A 21,887-nucleotide genomic window follows, 5' to 3' on the forward strand; every position below is an offset into this window, starting at 1 on the left:
GTGGGCGTTTCGGGGCCCTCAGGCGCCCGCCGGAGGCTCTGCGGAGCCGGAGCCGCCGAGGTTGGGGCGAGGGGGCGTGTGCGTGTGGGGGCGCGCGTGGGGGTCTCGCGGCCGGCGGCCGGCGTCGCCTCCGGCGGCGTGCGGCCTCCACCCCTCTCCCGTGGTGCATTGCTGTTTCCGGGGAGGGGGCCGGGCTGCAGCCCTGAGGGGCCTTAGTCCCGCAGCCCAGGCCCTGAGCGGCGCCGCACATTCGCCTCCGGGAGCCCAGCGGGCGGGCGACGGACAGCAACGGCCGGGGCCGTTATGAATGGAGCAGGGCGGGCCCGGCGCAGGCCTGTGACAGCTGCGGGAGGAGACCGGGTTCTTAAGGGTGTGGGGAGTGTGCCCCCCACCCCCCCTCCGCACACACACACGCACACACACTGGTGGAGGAAAGTTGACGCCGCTCGGGGCCAGCCGGAGGGGAAGCCCCGGTGTCAGGTAGCGAGCGAGAGGCCTTTAGCCCGTTCTGGAAGCCTCGGGGCTGCTGCTCCTCCCCCTGCGGCGCTCCTGATTGGGCCAGGTTGCTTTCACTCACCAGAGTCACCTCCTGGAGTCTGAAGATTAGTCACTATGGCTTCGTTTGCCCATCCGCGCCACGATTCCTGGGCACAGAGAGGGAGAACAGTAACTTGGGTGGCTTATCAAGTACTATTTTGACTGCCAACAAATAATGGTGGTGACGTGTTTTAACCCTTACCCAATATATATCCTGAGCGTATGTTTCGTAAACTAAACTGCTGGTTCAGAAACCTGAAACGGTCGGGGATACAGTTTACAGCCCCATAATGATTTCAGCAGATTAAACTGCATTTTGTGGCATCTTGGATACATTAAGTTGTCTTGTCCCGTCGTGTTTCCACCCTTGAGCTTTTGGCTTGGGTGGGAACCAGAGGGCACTTAAGGCAGAGAATTGCTGTATGGTCAGGAAAGGCTGATGTGGACAAGCCTGGCAGAAAAACGGCTGATTGTCGGGCAAAACCCTAGTGATCCTTTAATTTCTTTCACAAATGTAGCAGTGCAGTTGCTGGTCATGAAGACACATGAGCCCTGAGGAGTTTACATTTTGTGGGAAAGATAATAAGCTTCTAATGATTTACAGGTGATACAGTGGGTGCACTAATCTCCCTTGCCACCCAGATTTAACTTAAAATTTTTCAAACGTACAGAGAAGGGGAAAGAACTGTATCCTCACCTAGATTCAATTAACATTTTGCATTATTTGCCATCTCACCATTCATTCATCAGTCCGTCTTAATTTTTCTATTAAACAGTGTTCAATACTGTTTTTAGTCTTTAAAAAAACTTTGGATAAAATTTACATAACAGTAAAATGCACAAATCTTAAGTATACTATTTGATGAGTTTTTTACAAAAATAACAGCTATGTAATTTAAATCTCTATCAAGATGTGGAACATTGCCATCACCTTAAAAGTTCTTTTAGCCGTTCAAACTTCATACCCCTCTCACTGCAGAGGCAACCATATTCTGATTTTTTATTTTAAACCATAGTTTTGCCTGTTCTAAAACTTCTATATAAATGGAATTATACTGGATGCATTGTTTTGTGTAAAAGGCTGTAACTCAGCATATTTTTGATGATGATCATATGAATGCTTTGCCTGATTTTTAAAAATAAACTTTTGGGATATTAGATTTATAGAAAAGTTTCAAAGATAGTACAGGAGGTACTGCATACTTCTCACCCAGCTTACCTGCTTATTAACATCTTACGTTACGTGGTACATTTGTCAAAATTAAGAAACTGACTTGGATACATTAGTGTTATCTAGACTCCAGACTATCTTTGGATTTCACCAGTTTTTAATGTCCTCTTTCTGTTCCAGGATCCAATCCAAAGTACCATGTTGCATTTACTTGTCATGTCTTCCCCAGACATCTCTGATCTGTGACAGTTTCTTAGGCTTTCTTTGTTTTTCACAGTCTAGAGAAATGTTGGCCAGATGTCCAGTAGAATGTCCCCCCATTTGGGTTTGTCTGATATTTTTCTCATGATTAGACTGCGGTTTGCAGTGCTTGGAAAGAATACCACAGAGCAACTTTAAAAGTCACTGGTACTAACAACTGCTGTAAACCTGAAGTTAATATAAAATAATATTGACTTTCAACTGTAATTGAAAAATTGAAAAGGGGCGGAAAAGGTGAAGGGGGGAGTAAGAAGTCCAAATTCCCAGGTATGAAACAAGTCATGTTGATGTAATATACAGCACAGGGAATATAGTCGATAGTATTGTTACAGCATGGTACAGTGTCAGATGGTAGCCGGATTTATCATGGTGATCACTTCTTTAGGTATATAGATGTTGAATAATTATGGTGTACCCCTGAAACTTATATAATATTGTGTGTTGGCTATATTTTTCATAAAAATCTTTTTTAAAAAGTCATTGGTAAAGGCAATGTGACTTGTTCAGAGAAATAATAACTTGAGGATACTAGGTTTTTGGGTAGTTACTGTCAAAGAGATAGAAGTTTCTTTGTATCTTACTGGCCTACTGAGTCAAGTTGAGTTCTCCCTCTGCTGTTCAGCCAAGATGAAGAGACAGTCTCTTTAAACAGTTGTTAAGGAACTTGAACGCAATGTTGTACATGATCCAACTGATTTACACACACACCATTCAAAATGAGAATAATTTATCTTCTTCTGTAACTCCATTTCTTCACGTTTTAACTCCATTTCTTCACGTTTTAATCTTAAAATGTGCCACTGAAATTTTGGGGCCTTCATTTCCTACTTGTATCTTTTAATTAGGTGGAAATGTTTGAGAGATGGGCTAAAGAACAATCTTAAATGTCTGAAGTTTAATGTCCTTAAGCTTCACATCACTGCTCTTGGGTTGCTTTAAGCAACAAAATAGCTGTGGATATATAGCAGGGGAAAGGTGAAAAGTGTCTTGCTCAAGATAATTATCCTATTCCTTAGGATAATTGAGAATAAACTTCTGTCTCTGTCTCCAGCATGAGTCTTAATTTATTTTTAAAATTATCTTGGTATGAGAAGAATCAGAACCTTTGTTTTGGGGAGTACATTATTTGGAGTCTACTGTAAGGTTATAATCACAGTTACATGCTGGTACGGGTTCTTGCCTCATCATCCATAAGTGTCATTGAGAGTGAGTAAATTCGTCTGGTAGATTGAAGGAGCATTTTACCTCCTGCATGTGTGACCTCCATCCTGGTTGAGATGAGATAGGCTTTAGATACACCTAGAATGCTCCTGAAATCTCTCAGATTCTTGTCCTTATAATTTCTAGTTTCATCATTTTTCTGGTTTCCTTCTTACCCTGTTTCCCCCAAAATAAGACCTAGCCAAACAGTCACCTCTAATGCGTCTTATATTAATAAGACTGGGTCTTAACATTAATTTTTGCTCCAAAAGATGCATTAGAGGTGATTGTTTGGCTAAGTCTTGTTTTCAGGGAAACACGGTATCACCCCTTTTCTATAATGGCAAATGCTGTTAGGTTATATTACTTTAAAATAGCAACCACTGAATTATGAATGGAAGTATGTATAGGTATAACAGTTTAGCTTAGGTTGTATGTCCAACCTATCAAACCATAATAAGTAATAACCATTGCTAAAACTTATTTAGCATTTTTTAGTGTGCCAAGCACTTTCACATTCATATGTTGTTCCTAGTGCAGTAGAGTAGCCGTAAGTCTAGAAAGGTTGAGTATGAGGAGGAGGTAAACCTTTAGAGGTCACTTGCCCAATGTATAAGGCAGTTCTCAAAAGTTATTTCACATATATAATGTATTAGCTAAGTCATAAAATCTTCTTATCTTTTTGGTATGTAGTGTGATTTTACACTTTAAGCAAGGAAGAACTTGGAATTTGGAGAGTAAGAAGTATTCTGGGTAGTTCCAGACTATAGATTATGTGAGAACATTATGCATATAAAGTCTTACCCATCAGGTGGGCAAGGGTACTGGAAATTTTAAAATTTTAGGCCACTTAGAAATTTGTGTTTTGGGGGACAAATAAAAGCAAAAATGAAACTAGACGAAGGCTGGATGGAAACTGAGTAGGTAGGTAAAGCAACTTGTAAGATGACCATGACATCAGGTTCTGTGAATTTTGTTACTGTAGCAGCTTGGAAATGCTTACTGTTTAAAAAGTACTTCTTGATAAACCCTTTGAAACCCAGTAAACATTTTGTGGATTTAATTAAACATTTTATTAAAACTTCATAAAATTTAAAAAGATGATTCCCACATTAATCTTAGATTCAATTTATCCTTCTTGAAGCACAACCTAACATTGTTTTTAACGTAGAACTGTATGCTACTACTTTTATTTCCTTTTTTAGGGCGTACTTTCTGACCAAGTATACAACTACCCAGAGGGCCTAGGAGAAGTGCTGTACAGAGAGCAGTTCGACTTCAACGCTGAGCCACCTTGGGAACCTAGCTGATGATAGGGGGGTTCCATCTCCTAACTTGTCCATGTAAGTATTTTCACATCTGTGTTGGGGGCCTTGTAAAATTGAAGTAGAGTTCTTGTTGCTCAGTCTTTTTCAAAACTTGAAATCATACTTACCTCTTAAAGTTCAGTGACCCTTAAAGATCTTTAAAAGTTTTAAAATAGAGGAGTTACAGGTATGCTGATTCAGTTATATACATTGTTTACCAATGACTGGATTGATCAGTTAACATTTATTTTAAATACATAAGTATTAAATATATATTGTAGGCTAAGTTTTAGGAAATCGTATTAGTCTGAATTTTAACATAAGTTGTAGGGAGGTTTTTGTTTAGTTTTTCAATTTAAGGTGTGGGCAGTAGTTTATCATATTCAACCACTTCACTTGGTGGGTTCAATTATTTGGGCTTAATCAGGAAAAAAAATCAAAGACATTTTTGAATAAAACAAAAGATACTGCTCTCCATGCTACTCGCTGAAGCTAAGTCTCAGAGCATCCCATCTGAGAGGCGAATCTTCTTGTTTGTCTAATTATGAGTAACTTGCCAGACACAAAGTGGTTTCTAGAGTTTATGTTCTTTTTCATAAAATGACTTTATATAATGCCTAACTGGTAGTGGGAAATGGGTTGTTTTTAGAGTACTTAGTGAGAGATGAAATACGTATGTCTCCCAACACACTACCTTCCGAACAGATTTTCAAGGATCATTTTTTACTATATTTGATTTTCTATGTATGGATTTGACTTTTGCATTAAATCTCTGCAAAAGTAATTCCACAGTAAATTCTTTGAATTTGTGTTGTTAGGTTTGTGTGGTTCATTTTTTAAATTTATTTATAGATTTCTTGTTATTGAAATTTGGGTTTTGGTATTGAGGTTTGGATGTTTTTAAGTTGGTCAGAGACTTGGAGAGAGTAACAGTTGAAATTTTCAGGAAAGCTTAGGGTATCGATTTAGTGTTTCTTTAGTCTGATCTTGTTTAACAGATTTTATCAGAAGTGTTTGCTCTGTCAAATTAGGTAGCGTATGTTAAAGCAAACCGTTTCAACACATTTGATGTTACCCTGATACTACAATTTAAGACTCAGGTTTTTTCAAAGGCTAAAGAGAGAGGGCAAAAACAGTTTAAATAATATTAGGGTTTCTTGAAAGTTTCTGACTTAAAACCTATAGTGGCTTTCTCCTAGCTATGTGAATTTGAGCAAATTGCTTATTTTTTAAAAATCACATTTGTAAAAGTTGAACTACAGCAGTTCCTTTAGTCCTAAACTGATAAAATGATTTATCTTTGAGTGTATTAACCACCCCTTGTTAATGTAATGTGGTCTTTGGAAAAGCAGCATTAGCATCACCCAGAACAAAAATACAGAATCTAGGCCCCACCCAAACCTGAATCAATCTGCATTTTAACTAAGTGGCATGTATGCATATTAAAGAGAAGTACTGTTGCCAGCATCTCAGTACCAAAGTCGGTTATCTTTTAAATTTTTTTTTTTTTTTTTTTTATGATTTTATTGGAGAAGGGGAACAGGACTTTATTGGGGAACAGTGTGTACTGCCAGGACTTTTTCCAAGTCAAGCTGTTGTCCTTTCAATCTTAGTTGTGGAGGGTGCCATTTAGCTCCAGGTCCAGTTGCCAATGTTAGTTGCCGGGTGCCCAGCCCACCATCCCTTGTGGGAGGAGAAGTCAAACCGGTAACCTTGTGGTTGAGAGCCCACTGGCCCATGTGAGAATCAAACCGACAGCCTTCGGCGTTAGGAGCACGGAGCTCCAACAGCCTGAGCCACTGGGCCGGCCCCATCTTTTAATTTTTGTTAGTCATCTGTTCTGCTTCCAACATATTTGATGTTTTCCCCTAAGTTGGCTGGAAATTTAAAGCTTTCCTGGAATGGGGTCTAGTTGACATTGTAGTCAAAAATAGATGGAAATTTCATGTTTTAAGGAAGACCATATTAAAAGATAGGCTTCTTTTCATTCAAGTCTCTTGCTTTAATGGAAATGTCACATTGCATTATTTAATATTTCTAGCGATGTTTCCTCTTAGACTTGAAAAACTCATATCAGAGCTGATTAATAAATGATTCTGCCAAATCAGGCGAAAGTAGTCTTTACTTAGAATATTTAATAGTATTGTAAAACTTGGGAAGTCTGTAGTTTCCTCCTCTTTGGCAGTGGGTGGGCACAGATAGAATGAATATGCAAAAGATTATTTATTCATGTTTTGTCAGCCAGAAGGACTGATTTTTTTTTTTTTTTAATTTTTATTGGGGAACAGTGTCTTTTTCCAGGACCCATCAGCCCCAAGTCATGTCGTTGTTTTCAGTCTAGTTGTGAAGGGCACAGCTCACTGGCCCATGTGGGAATGAAACCAGTGACCTTGGTGTTACGAGCACTGCGCTCTAACCAACTGAGCCAACTGGCCGCCGCAGAGTGACTGATTCTTATTTATTATGCCCAAGTACAATATATATTTTGTTAAATGAAACTTGAGTACTTGATGCTGTGCTATAAAGCAATGGGTCCACATGTGCCTTATTCACATAATTCCAAAATCCAAAAAAATGAAGGAAAAAGTATTTTATAGATTCCTTGATATGACCTAAACTGATTTGGGAACAAAAACTTGACCTGAATCTGAGCTGATTTTTTTTTTTAATCTTGATCCCATTTAGTGCTCATATTCCTAAACTTTGATGCAGAAATACTGTGATTACAGGGTGTTGTTGACTCATAGCCTGGAGAGTGATACATAGTACATATGAAGTATATGTACTCTATACTACGGTTCTAAAATCTGAGCAATATTAAATCCAGAAAAATACCTAGCTCCAAATGTCTCTTGACTAGAACAAGTAGAAATGGCAAGAGAAAATTCTACATTCAAGAAATGTCCTTAGATATCAATGGCAGTTATATTGGACATTGAAATCCTGAGATTAATTTTCTGTGGAACAACAATATTGTTTGGAAAACTTGAAGTCATTAATGGGACTTAACACACTGGCCTTCGTGGAAAATACTTGGCACATAGCATTGCAGAGCGCATAACTATATGAACTGCTTAATACTCCAGTAGGATTTCTGTGCAAGTAGTCTAAGCTCTAGGACTTGGCTTCAGAATTAGCTTTTTAAATCAGACCACCACCTAAATTTTGAGATAGTTTATTTCATTAACTATTTTGGAAACTGAAAGTTTCGTACATAATAAATTTTTTTCGTTCAAAACTTTTCCTCAGAATATGTGTATGATGTATGTAATATGTGACCACTATAAAAATATCTTGACAAATACTTTAATGCCAATAATATCTCATTAACGAAGGACCTCTAATTGTGGAAAAGTTTTTTCCATGCCTTTTTAAAAATTCCTTAGGGCTCTATACTGGATTGATTTTGTCAGTGGGCTAGATTTTCAAGTTGTTTTAGTTATAGGTCTGATTGTAATTAATAAATTAGCCTAGTGGAAAATTTTAAAGACTAAATTCCAGAAAAGAATCTCTTTAAACCAACTGCTTCTATTAGCAGATCTGGTGATGAAGTCAGATTGAATTAATCATTAGCATATAACTTTTCATGTGGTGTGGTGTCAAAGTATAGAAAAGGGATTAAATTAATTGATTTGTTTAAATGGACTTCTAAAATTTGCTTGAAAATTTTAACTGGTTGTCATCAGTTGACTCTGTTGTTCATGTGGAAACTTTATAAGAGCATCAGCATTTTAAATATCCATGGTCTATCTCCTGGTGGTTAATATTTACATATGTTTTAATAGGACTTGCTGGGCCTAAATGGTAGTGTTATTTTAACTAGGGAAACAATGTTCTTTATGAATTTACCGTTCCTCATGGTTTGCTGTTAATTGTTAGTAGGAAAGACAGGTTTTTAACTCCTGGAGAAAAGAAATTTTAGTTTTGGTGATTTAAGATTCTGTGATGTAAGCAAATTCAACAGTATATTCCTTAATGGTTGTTGGTGCTCTTTGAACAAAAAGCTGAACAAAACTATCATTGAAATAAATACACAGATTAGGGGCCAGTTTTTAAAGTATGGGTATCCCCTTGGCTTATATATGGTGGTAGTTGATGGTTCCTCATTGCTTAGAAGTAGCAAAAATGTATTCACATGTACAAGCACAATGTGAACAATAGCATGTTAATGGATAAAACAGTTTTGGGGGACATGGTATTCTTTCTTTGGGCAAATTTAGACTCTTACCTGGGAGGGCCAAAAAGATTGGACAGCAGGGTAGACCAATTTTTAAAGGGGATAAAATAGTTCTTGTGTTTATTATAGGAGACAGTTGAATCTAGAGAATTAATAGTGACTACCAATCTGTGTGTTCATTACACTCCATTTGCCTGGTCTTAGTTCAGAGTTTTTCAGTTTGTGGTTCCCTCCCCGCCAAAAAAGTAATTTTTGAGACACTTAATTCCAGTTAGGAGTAAATGACGTATTGTATAAAGTGTATCTTGTAAACCATAACATCTAGGTAAATGTTACTTGGCTGCTGCCATTCTAGGCTGACCATTGTTAAGGCTAAGGAGGCTGTTGCAAGTGAAGTACTCTCGTGTACTGATAAGGCCTGGGAAACATTTTTGTTTCTATCCCAGGGTCATACATACACACTTCAGCAATTTGTCACAAGCTAACTGGAGTAAAGATTTGGTAATTTTTTCTCAAATCCAGAGTTAGCCATCCTTTTCTTTAATCCAGTGAATAATGTGAAGAACACGGCATGAACAGAAAATACTGTACAGCACACTGAGTTGCAAGGATTAGGCCAATGAAGTTCAGCCTGCCCAGGCCAAACCCAGCCCACATGAGGTCTTCGATGCCTCTGACTGACTCGCAGCAGGAGTCAGTATAACAAACTATTGGAATGCTCTGATCTAAAATTTTTGCCTTTTCTTCATTATGTAAATACATTTCAAATCTCTCTTCAAGACTTCCTTGCTATAGAGTTTTGTTACCTTTTGTTCCCTTAATATCTGGCTTTGTAGACTGGCATGGTGAATTGGTCTTTGTTGTCTTGAGCAAAGGTAATTGGGGTGGGGGGTGGAATCTGTAACATGTGTGGCCCTGATCCTTGGTTTAAAAATTTGTTGTAAAAACAGGATCCTCTAGAACTACTCTGTTCAATACATACAGTAGCAACTAGCCAGATGGCTATTTAAATTTTAAAAATTAAACTAAATAAAATCTAAAATTCAGTTCCTCAGTTGCATGAGCCACATTTTGAGTTCTTGGGAGCGATATGTGGCTTATGGCTATTGTTTTGGACAGTGATAAAGAAAATTTCAGTCACCACAGAAAGTTCTGTTGAACAGCTCGCTCTAGGATAATTGTTTTTGTGAATGTGAGTAATATTGGCATAATAATCTTAAAATACCTGTTAATAAGTATCATCAGAATTACACATTCTCTTTGTTCTTCGTAGATTTGTCTAATAAAACAAGTGTACCTTAACTGTAGGGACTTCCCGGTTTTATATTCTAATTGAATTCTTTAGTTGCCTAGCATGTTCTTAGGATACAATTCTATTAAGACTTTATGTGCTCATAAAAACTGAAATTAATATTAGGCTTATGTTGAATATATGACTAGTTTGGTTTGTCTTTTTTTTTTTTTTTTTTTTTTAACTATTTCTTGGTTCTTACGGCAAGGATCCTCTGATGGCCAGTTTATAAAGAGCTTCTGAATAAGTATAGTATCTTCTTAGTTCATCATCTGGGTTCAACATGTTTGGCACGACCAAAAATAGGATTGGATATCCTAGTATGTTCAACATGGACACAAAACATGTTCAACAAAACTCCCCTAAATAAGCTGTCCTCAAAATGAGCAGTATTTACTACCTTATATTCATGAAGAGCTCCTTAAAGGTGAAGAAGAAAAAGGAAAACAAGAAAAGACTTAAAAACCATTTTTCACTAACTTAGCAATTCTATTCTCAGGTATGCGGACCTAGACCCTGGTGCCTGGACCGATGCTACTTAAACTGCCAGTCAGCAGGATAGACTCTTGTACCAGAGTGTAAAGTAGCACACTGCCCTTTTTTACATAAATAATTGTAAGAAATTATATCATAAATACAGGAAAAAATGGGAAATAATTCCTAGGTCTAGTTTGGATAGATAAATGTGATATGTCTATACAGTGGAATACTAAACAACAATGGAAATTAATGGACTCCACTTACATCTGTCTGCGTGGAGGAATTAATGCTAATGTTGACCAAAAGTCAGTTATGGCAGAAAACAGTAGTGATTCTATTCATAGTTCAAAACCAGTAAAGCCAAGAATAGAACTTTCAAATGATAAGGGAATGATGATTAGAAAAGTATGAAAGAATATGGATAGAACTATTAAATAATAAGGGCACGGAAGAATAGAACTATTAAATAAGGGAATGATGATTAAAAAAGTATGAACATGCTTATTCTAGGGTAGATGCAACCACTGCCACCTGGGAAAATGTATAGGGGCTTCTAAGGTATTATTCAGTCTATTTCTTAACTTGGTATTTGCTGCAGTACTTGTATTGCACATGTGTTATGTATCATAAAAATAAGTTTTCCTCTTGGAGAGGTGACATCTGCTCTAAGGTAATCAAAATAGTAATTAAGTGCATTTGTTTAAAGGGTTATTCGCTTTGCTGCACCAAGAAAATTAGAAATTAATATGGTGATATATTTCCTGTTCATGTTGTTTTACAATAGTCATTAATGTTACATCTTAATTATCAAAAGGGATTTTTCTCCTCCAGAAAAAAATTTAGTCTTCACATCAAATACTTATATTTTTAAAGGGAGCCCAATCTGGTCAGTTCCACATGCAGAAGTATACTGCTGTGAAAATCCCATAGTTCGTTTTCTCATTAAGGTGTATTTTAGAATTTATTGTGAGGTGTTTCATGGGGCAACTTTATACGGGCGCTTCAAACTTAGCCTGTTGGGCTCATTACCTTTAGGGTCTTTTTTCCCTTTTATATTTACCCTGTTCATTCTTGTTCTCATCTGTCTTTTAAAATAATTCTTGAGCAGTCACTTTTAACATTCTTCCTCTAGGGTTTCTCAAGTTTTTTCCAACCTCATCACCTGAAAAATAAGTTTAGGGGTGTTTATTGCCACTAGTGACTTTCTTCTTACTGTCAATTGAAGCAAACCCCATCCTGATTATCCTCAATGTAGGTTATTACTATTATCCATCACTTATTTTGGGTCCAATATGGCAAGACTGGGACTTCTTACCTACCAGTTCCAGTATGTAGCTTCCTGAAACGACTTTTTTTTAGTGGTTTAAACCTGGCGTCACATCTGTAGTGCGAAAGTCATCTTTTAAAAGCCTCTCTTAATACTCTTTTGCCCAGTTATTTCTAAAGGTATTCTGTATGGTAAGTAACATTTTTCTGTTGGAGGTAGAGTGCAGAGGTGACTTGGATAGCATTGTGTCTATTTTTAAAACAGATGAGTGCTAAGTCATCAAATGCTGGTGTAAAACAAAAAGGTAGACATGCCCTTAGGCTTCTTCAGAGCAATAGTATAAATTTCCAAATATCTCAAGTTCTCCTTTTTAATAAGTAAAAGTCTTTTTAGAAAAGTGGTTGGTGTATTAAGGTTGGGTTTCCTGCTTAGATGTCTCTGAAACAGTACTCTCAACCTTTCAGCTCTCCCTGTTCTACTTCCAGGGAGGTCTTCACTTCAGAAATCCAAGACTCATATTCATCCAGCCTGGTGTCAAGTGGGCTGTTGCTGCCAGAATTATCTTGTGATTATTTGAGAGATGTGTCAGTTTCTTCTGAAGTACAATCAACTATAGAAGCCTTTGTAGCAGGTGTGTAACAAGGCAAGTGCCCAGCTGCTGCGGCCATTACTCTTGGAGCTACCTTCTCGATGAACATGAGGACTCAGCGGCCTCATGAAAGGCTCCGGGGAGAGCAATGTGCAGTTCTTTGGAGCCTTATATATCTTTGGCAGCTCTTCATAAAAAATGTATTATCAAAAATACCAGTATGGAGGTATATATTAGGAATGTTCAATATTTTTTTCTTCCTAGTTATAGTGTCCAAGAGGAAATTACTTACAAAAGTAGTATTATGATTATAGCAGTTGTACTAGTGTAAAGTACGCTGAGCTTTCTTTCACCATATATTGATAAGGTGTTGGGATGTGAAAATAGCTGAAAGGCTCTTGTGAGTGGAGAGTGCTTCCTACTTCCTTTTTTTTTTTTTTTTTCCAAATTATTGGGGAACAGTGTTTTTCCAGGACCCATCAGCTCCAAGTCAAGTCGTCTTCAATCTAGTTGTGGAGGGTGTAGCTCACTGGCCCACGTCGGAATTGAACCGGTGACCTTGGTATAATGAACACTGTTCTCTAACCACTGAGCAAGCCGGCCGCCCACTGGCAGCTCAGCTCCAAGTTCAAGCCACTATTTCTCACTGACCCATGTGGGAATTGAACTGGCGACCCCGGTGTTATGAGCACTGCATTCCAACCACCTAGGCAACCAGCTGCCCTCCTACTTCCTATTTTATCTTTTCATAAAAAAAACTTCAGAACTGCTGTAAAAAATTTGCTTTTAAGTTTTAAAGCAATTTGGAGAGAATGTAACATTTACATAAGGTAGAGTTTCTGCAATTTAAAGTAAATAATTCAATGTCCACCAGCACCAGACTAGGGTATGTAATGGTCCATAATGTGTTGGAGCCAGTAAGTCAGTCCTGGTTCTGACTTAGCCATAAAAAGTGGTGCGGTGTCTTGATAATTTTACCCAGGATGGGAGCATTGGGCAGCTTGGCATTACCACCTGGGTCTGAGTCTGCGTTCGTGATGGAGAGGTTGCTGGAAATTCCTTGTGGTTAAAATTGAGATGGCTTAACTTGGCAGATCTGGCATACAGTATAAACTCTGCTCACCCCCAACATGTGCACACTTCATTCTGGCTTTCTAGAACTTGTGCTACAGGTTTTAACATATCATTGCCAAGTAACTTTAAATGCCTCTTGAAAATATTTTAGCAAAATATTTCTTTAGTGCTTTTAAGTAAGGCAGACATGTAGAACATAAATCTTCCTTTGTGTGACAGTGGAGCTTTAAGTATTTCAGCTAAGAAATACTTAAAGCATGTTAAGAAAATTGTAAGCAAATAGTCCTGGAGGTATGATTCTGACTGCTGCTTGGGACTTCTTGGCGGGGTGGGGGGGGGGGTGAGATACAACATTGGGGATAGGAAAGGCTCAGTAAAGATCAGCCCACCCTTAGCCACCTACTTAATACTTAAGCCTTTTCAATTATTGGAAATACTTGGTTTCCAAGTGATATTTCATTTGAACAAAAGGGATTGTTGTCTCAGTATATTAGAAAACCTCTCTCCTGAGGGTCTTTCTGTTTTGCAGATTGTTCTGAGGAATTAGTTTTTTCTGGGCATAGCTTTTAGTATTTAACAGTATCTGACAGTGAGCTTTGTATTTACATATGGGTCACTTATGTATCAAGGTTTTGGGCTCCCTTTAAGAATGGAAGATGGACGATGTTTTTCAACAGACTTCAATGGAGTTTATTGCTGTTACCAGTATCCCTAATTTTAAAGAGGTGTGAAGTCTTTGTCTGTTTCTGAGCATCTGCTCTAGGCTAGGAATTATAGGAATGTCAAAACCTTCAGGGAACATCTAAGAAGATAAGTTGAGATAGAACTCACTTATTTTTACATTCACCATCTGTTAAGTATAGGCTTTATTAGTATTGGTTTTAATCAGCTTATTGCAGTGTTCAGTATAAGGAAGTCAAGTAATACTATATTACTACGTCTGTTTTAGTGATTTAAATGTGTTAGTCCCTTAAACCTTTTTGCTCTTTTTCCATTAGAGTCCTTTTGTGAATCAGCTAGGGATGGGTAAACTAAACCTATGGTTACTTCCGAATTTAGAGTTCCATTTCAATGATGATAATATAGTCACTCCACAAGCACTGTATCTTTTAGAGCAGGAAATGCTTTCTAATATTTTTATTCATGTTGGTAGTGCCATTATTTGTCAACTGTTTTAGCTTGGCCTTCAGTTAATGCTTAAAATTATTTCACTTCTACAAAAGTCAGATTAAACAGAAAGCAGATTAACAGTTAGCTGAGGTGGAGTTGGGGGTTTAGGGCAGAAGGGAGTGGGGGAACTTTATGGTGGTGGTGGTTACCCAGGTGTACACATTTGTCAAAATTGGATGCACATTATTGCATAGAAACTGTTGATAAGGTTGATTAAAAAAGGAAAAATAATTATTTTTCTTTAAAGTTTATTGGGGTGACAATTGGGAAAAAGAATTTCAATTTTGGGATTTACCTGAGAATTAGTCAAAAGATACGGAAGGAACAAGGTTAAACTAGAAAATAGTCATATGAGAAAAGGTTAAAAGGCTATGAATGAGTAGGTATGATAGGGTATTGTTATACCATATTTGAATAAACTTAGTTTACTAACAACTATGGGAATTTATGTCTGAGAAATGGTTAATAGATAATAGGAAAATTATAAAGCTCTATCAAAGAAACTGATAGTTGGGTTTCCAGAGAAGGAATCCTGTGTTTTCTAGGGATGGGATGCTGGGGACACAGGTGTTTCCTTTTATCTGAAACATTTCATCAGCATCTCTAAAGGCTAGCCTAATTAGTTCTGTGCCTCAGTGTATTCAACTGAAAAATGGGGCTACTACTTAACAGTGGTTTTTAAGGGTTAAGAGAATTAATATCATATAGATGATGTACTTAGAACACTGCTTGGCACACTGCTATAAAAAATATTGTCTGTGGATTTAAGCTCATTTAGCAGGCAGTGAGAGTTGAACCCTAGAGATTATGTAGATTGAAAATAGTTAACGGGAAAGTCTTTATCCCTGTGACCATACTATAGAAAAAGCTCTCTGAAGAATGGGCATTCAGCAGGTACGATTGGATGGAATAGGCGTGGCGTTTTTCTAAGTATTGAGGAATCGGATGTTAGAGGACAGTTACCCTTTCGTAAGCACTGTAGCTATAGGAAATTGAGATTGATCTTGTCCTGACTTTAAAAGCTAGACTTCTTGAATTTAGCAGCAGTCAGTGGTCCATAATTGATAACCCAAGGTCCCCAAGTAAGTACTACATATATAGTAGAATATACTTAGGACTCTCACGAACTAAGAGACTAGATTAAAGATCTTGATTAAATTATTTTTTATCATCAATAGGGTAAATAAGTGAAAGCTGTTTTGCCAGAAAGTTGTGATGCAACTTAACAAAGTTCCTACCATACTCTTTTTACAATTAAATATTTGTGTTGCTTAAAATAAAGATGTATTCTCAAGCCTAAAATACCTACTTTCTAGACATAGATTTACACCAGTCCTGCTGTATACAAACTTTAGGGAAAGTCCAGGCTACCATTTGATTACTACATAAGTATTAGGTCTCATGAAGTAAGCTTAAGTTAACTCCTTTGGTAAAATAAAAATATCTTCAACTTTTCAGTTTCTGCCATTTCATGAAGGAGATTGATGAGCTGAACTGAATGTAATCGGCTTTTTGGGAAAGAAGTTAGTGTTTTAAAAAATGAAACTAAGTGTTTGTATTTCATGAAACTTAACTAGTATTATTATGACTTATTGATGAGCTCGATGCAACCAAAAAACTGACACTTTGGGAAACATTGAAATGGTGTATACTTTTAAGATGCAGGATATTACCCAGGGTGAACACTAGTATAGAACGGGGTTTGGGGGATGAAAAAGAAGAGTCAAAGACAGGAAAGGCTGCAAGTTTTAAAATAGGTTGCCAAGAGCTGGTCTGTATCCCTTGTTAATGTGGCAAGCAGAACTCAATGAGTAAGTATCCTGTCTGGGGGACTTGCTTTGTTTATGGACTTGATCTTAAAAGAAATTCTTGCCTAAAGGAACATAAGGACCAGTGAATTCAGCAAAAAAGATAAGGCTTTATCTCTGTGTGTGATGCTCCAAAGGAAAATGGGAGATGGGGGGGGGGGGGCAGGGAAGGGTTGATTGGAAAGGGGTTGGATTTAGTCTGATTCCTTTTAAAAAGCAGTTCTTAGTAAATAGTTTAGGATGTACAGCTTATATACCTAGTTTCAAATTACCTTGGCATTTTTATGTTCATAGCAATTGGTAACTTAATTTTAATTCTATTCTGAGCCAACACTTAAACCTTTTTTTTTATTCATTTGCTATATAATTTTTAACCACAACTTTTCGAGAAAGTTAAGATAGTTAACTTTAGAAAAATTGACCTGGGATCACACAGCTGTTAAATAACACAACCAGGTTCTGACTTTTAGTTCAGTTAATGTTTTCACCAAACCAACCCATCTCATAAGAGACATACACGGCTAACTTGACCTGCTGTGTTTCCCTGAAAATAAGACCTAGCCGGACAATCAGCTCTAAAGGTGTCTTTTGGAGCAAAAATTAATGTAAGACCCGGTATTACATTTCATTTTATTAGACACGGTCTTAAGACTGGGTCTTACATTAATTTTTGCTCCAAAAGGCACATTAGAGCTGATTGTCCAGCTAGGTCTTGTTTTTGGGGAAACACAGTAGATAGGCAGTCTGTAACAAAGCTACGTACAGATTGTCCCCTAAAGTTACCCTCCACCCCCACCTATTTCTATTAACTTTCATTTCTTGAATTTTATTTAGAAGACATACACCTGCAGATACCTGGTAGTGTGCTGTTATATAGCTGGCAGTGTATTGAAGTTTAGTATTTCAATTTTGGGACTGCAGATACTCAATTCACTAGCTTTCTTAAAACTGGTAAAATTGTATGTGTTATGGAAGTGAGTAAATTTGTACGTTACAGAAGAACCACAAAACAAGATGAATACTAGGTCTGCAACTCTATGTAAGTAAGGTGACCATATTGACTTGCAATAAATTGTGCACATATGTAGCTTATCCTCTCAGAATTATATATTGAGCTTTTAAAAAATGTGTAAAATACACATTCACTTTAAAGTAGACACTAAAGGATATTAATGATCGAGTGTTTCTGAAACTGGTGAGTGGTCACACCCATTCACTAAATTAGGCACTTAGCACACTTTCATTGACAGCTCACCTTAAGTTTAACTAGTGAAATAATACAGATTTTGAAATAACTTCTATTTTGGCAGTTTGTTGCATATTCTAAGGACCCAGACATAAGGCTTGGTGGCCCTTCTCTTGTTTTTCCTGGTTTATGACTTTCGGCTTTGTGGAATACGGCTGAGATGAAAGGATTTATTGACGATGCAAACTACTTCATTGGCCTGTTGGATGAAGGAACAAACCTTGGAAATGTTATTGATAACTATGTTTATGAACATACCCTGGTAAGTGCACCGTCTCACATTTCTCAGATATTTGAAATCCAAAACATCAGTTCCAAAATGTTAATCTGATAAAAGTACCTTGTCAGATGTTACCTTTTCCAGGTTATCTTGCTTTCTAGGTTATCTTAACTCGACACTCTCCACCTCCCTTTAAATTTACACTGACTGCTTACACTCTACTGCCCCAAGTGTCACCTTCTATAGAATCATATTCACTGCTATTTAAGATCATTATTTTCATTTTGTACTTATTGAATTATTTTTGTTTATCGCCTTACTGATAGAATTTGTTTCTTTTTTGGAGCTTATTTCCTATATTCCCCAAATTGGTTGGATTGTTTTCATGTTACTCTGGTATTCAGGGATAGGATACCAAAAAGACTTCTCTCCTCTTGACCTTTACAGATTTGCTCATTTATCTACCACACCCCAGTAAATTTCCTTTATTCCTGTCTTCCTCTGCCATGAAAATTCTTGGGGGAAAGAAATCTGCCACTTGTCATACTGTCGAATCAGTGTTATGGTCAAACCATTCTTCAGTTAATTTTCTCGTGTCACTGGGAACTTCCTCCTGGAAGTGTGCTGACCTTTCTCTTAGTTACTTAACTTCCACAACATTCTTGGGTCAACTATGACCTTTGAAATACTCTTTTCATCCATTCTTGTCGTATAGTCTAAATTATCACACCTTCGGTAGCATTTATTGAGGATTAGGCCTCAACTCTGTTCTCTCCTAGCAATCTTGACCTAACTCTGGCCCGAGGGGAATTACAACTGAATGTCTTGGTGGTTTTTTTGTTTTTTAAATCCCAGTTCTCTTGCTGGAACCTGTAATTGCCTCATTTTTACATTAAAGTAAAAATAAAATTTCTGTCTCCAGAACATTAGGAATAGCATGTCTTGTAAGGATAAGGTAATTTCAGTATAACTCCCATATCTGCCACACATAACCTATAATTTCCAGTCATATCTATGGGGGATGACAAAAAAATGTATACATGTGACTTGTGTTCATCTTTTGTTAACGGTGGATATTGAGTATTACAATTTTAATGCAGTTTTTTCCTTTCTTAAAATGTGTATACATTTTTTTGGCACCCTCCATATTTCCTGGCCAGTATGTTCCAGTAATGTACATTTTCAAATAATGTGTTCAAAGAGTAGGAAGCAGTAGAATTGTCTTCATGGCTTTTTAAACGGTATTTGAATGTTGTATATTCTAAATAAGATTATTTTGTCTTCCGATCAACATTGAGTAATTGACATATTACAGTCATCTCTCTACCCCTAGAGTAGCCACAACTTTAAAATCATTACAGATCTCTCCCAAATCGCTACTTTAATTTTCTTTTGAGGGAAGAGTATTTTTACTAAGGTTTATCTAATATTTAGTACCTTGTGTATTTAAAATTTTATTTTGTCATTCTCTATGCACAACTTTGTCTCCTTAAAAATAGGTTCCCAGTATAGTTCCTCCCTTGTTTTACCATCTTGTCATTAGGTACAACTTATAATGGAGATATGTAGCTTGTTTTGTTTAGCATTCCTGATAACTCACTGTGTTAGGAGATTAGATCCTGAACTGCTGATGTAGGCCTATTTTAAACAGTAGCAGAGAGCATGGATAGAAACAGGTGATCTCCTTCCCTCTATTCCCAAAAAGTAAAATGGAAGCAATTCTAAAATAGAAAGTCACTATAATATTTTCAAATCAAAGTAGAGATTATTTATATGCCAGCATAGCACAGCAAAAAGTCAAGTTTAAAATAAACAGATGTGTTTAGATTTTCCTTTGTCATCTGCTCAATCTAGCTTAATAACTCTTCACATACCTTAAATGTAGTAGTGTATATAAATGTATGTTTTGGCTCATTTGTGGAGGTAAAAGGGAATTCTTTCCTACTTATTTGGTACTCTATTTTCAATAGTTCTGATTGTTTTCTTTTTTTTTATAACCATAATAAGACAGGGAAAAATGCATTTTTTGTGGGAGATCTTGGAAAGATTGTGAAGAAACACAGTCAATGGCAGAACGTAGTGGCTCAAATAAAGCCATTCTACACGGTAAAATGCAACTCCACTCCAGCTGTACTTGAGATTTTGGCAGCTCTTGGAACTGGATTTGCTTGTTCCAGTAAAGTAAGTAATTTCTGTGTTTTTTTAAAACTATTTTGTCCCTCAACTGCAACATTTTAAAATTCAGTTTAACTTTGGTTACCCACAGCAATAGGAAAATTGCAAGGAACTTTTTTTGGATGAGTTTTTTTGTGTGCGTGTATTTTTTTTAACTCTTATTTAAATTGGCAGCCTAATGGAAATTTATAAACTTTTAAAGTGTACCAAAGAAAGGAAAGTTTCAGTGATATGAAACTTTGAAAAGTTTTCTTTATCTTTAATCAAAAACCATTCTTAGGCTACAGCTAGCTAGACCAAGTTACTTCTGATGACAAGCAAAATAATCTAAACTATGAAATTTCTCTAATGGTAATATACCATTTTAAAGATTGTTAACACAGTGGTGTGGTATGTCTATGCTTACTACAGAATGTGAACTGTGACATTATGTAACCCTAATTGAACCTCATATAATTTGAATTTTAACCAAAAAATAAAAAGAATAAGATAGTCATTGAATGAAAAGTAACCGTAATTTTGACTGTTAGATGACACTGTTTAAAATCTATTTTTTTACAGACTGAAATGGCTTTAGTGCAAGAATTGGGTGTATCTCCAGAAAACATCATTTATATAAGTCCTTGTAAGCAAGTGTCTCAGATAAAGTATGCAGCAAAAGTTGGAGTGAACATGATGACATGTGATAGTGAAGTAGAACTGAAGAAAATTGCACGTAATCATCCAAATGCCAAGTAAGTGTAAAACTAAGTAACTGAGGAAATTGTTACTTGCTTAGGCTTTGGGTTTGTCTTTAGCCTGGGGAAAGGAGGCATTTATGTAGAACAATGATGTGTATTATTATTTTATTTCAAAGTTTCTATGTGGCTGCCTACTTCTGACTCTTCATGTGGAGTTGAGATAGGATAAGGGCAGTTTGGGGTATGAATTTATAATATTTAATTCAAGGAAGAGGATGTGGTTGGTAATAATCAAATTAGGGCCACAGCTGTATTTTCATAACCACATTAACCCTGCTAGTTACTTGTCATGTTGGGAATAGGATGTATTTGGTCAGCTTTTCTTCCTGGTTAACTTAGTGATTTGAGGCATTTCTTAAAGGCCCACACTGCTCTTTGAGCAGGAAGTATAAATTTTTTTTTACTTATTGCTGTATGCATCCCAAGATTTTTTTAATAAAATGTTTTGTTTTGAAAAGAAAACTTTTTAAAGGCAAAATTAATGTCATGAACTGGTATGTCAAGAGGACTTCAGAATATACTAAAAGTGTACTGTATTAGCATGACATTGCTTGCTTTGAATGAGTTATTGTATATGTTCTATATTCCTGAAAATGTATGTCACATCCATATTTTCTTTGTATATCTACAATTTTCTTAGTGACTTTAATAGTATTCTTAGAACGGTGTTCTGATAGAATTGACTACCCTGAAATTTTTTTTCTTTTTTTGGATAAAGGGCTCTTGGGGAAATTCTAGGGAAATACAAGGTGTGATCAATAAATACTGTGAATGTTTAAATTTTAAGAAATGTATTACAGGGGTGGCCAGGTGGCTCAGGTGGTTGGAGCGCTGTGCTCCTAACACTGAGGTCGTTGGTTCAATTCCCACATGGTCCAGTGAGCTGTGCCCTCTACAGCTACATGGAGAACAATGGCTTGACTTGGAGTTTGCAGGGGTGAGGGGGGATAAATAAAATAATAAAAAAATCTATTACTGTAAAAAGACACATTGCCATTAATCCCCCTCAAAATACTCCCCCTTGCTTCGAACACACTATCGCATCATTCTTGCCACTTTCTGAAGCAGTTCTGAAGTCCTCTTTCCTGAGTGTCTTTAGTTGCGCTGTCATGGTTGCCTTGATGTCCTCAATCAATTCAAAACGTTTGCCTTTCGTGGTCATTTTGACTTTGGG

At 36.9% G+C, this 21,887-nt stretch overlaps 1 protein-coding gene across 3 annotated transcripts in view; it reads left to right on the plus strand.

Moving 5' to 3' along the window:
• Positions 1 to 21,887, plus strand: part of AZIN1 (antizyme inhibitor 1) — a 31,244-nt gene that overhangs the window by 536 nt on the left and 8,821 nt on the right. For 2 of the 3 annotated variants that reach the window (XM_019711781.3, XM_019711784.3), the window contains exons 2-5: positions 4,375 to 4,512; positions 17,643 to 17,840; positions 19,806 to 19,979; positions 20,535 to 20,707. In XM_019711781.3, the coding sequence (XP_019567340.2) occupies positions 17,739 to 17,840; positions 19,806 to 19,979; positions 20,535 to 20,707 (449 nt within the window). In that variant the 5' untranslated portion in view covers positions 4,375 to 4,512; positions 17,643 to 17,738. Of the gene's footprint in view, positions 1 to 4,374; positions 4,513 to 12,176; positions 12,323 to 17,642; positions 17,841 to 19,805; positions 19,980 to 20,534; positions 20,708 to 21,887 lie in introns of all 3 variants that reach the window. The other variant, XM_019711783.3, reaches the window with a different exon arrangement.

This window comes from Rhinolophus sinicus, chromosome 6 (genome assembly GCF_057876585.1).
Source record: "Rhinolophus sinicus isolate RSI-liver-muscle chromosome 6, RSI-T2T, whole genome shotgun sequence".
Classification (NCBI taxonomy): Eukaryota; Metazoa; Chordata; class Mammalia; order Chiroptera; family Rhinolophidae; genus Rhinolophus; species Rhinolophus sinicus.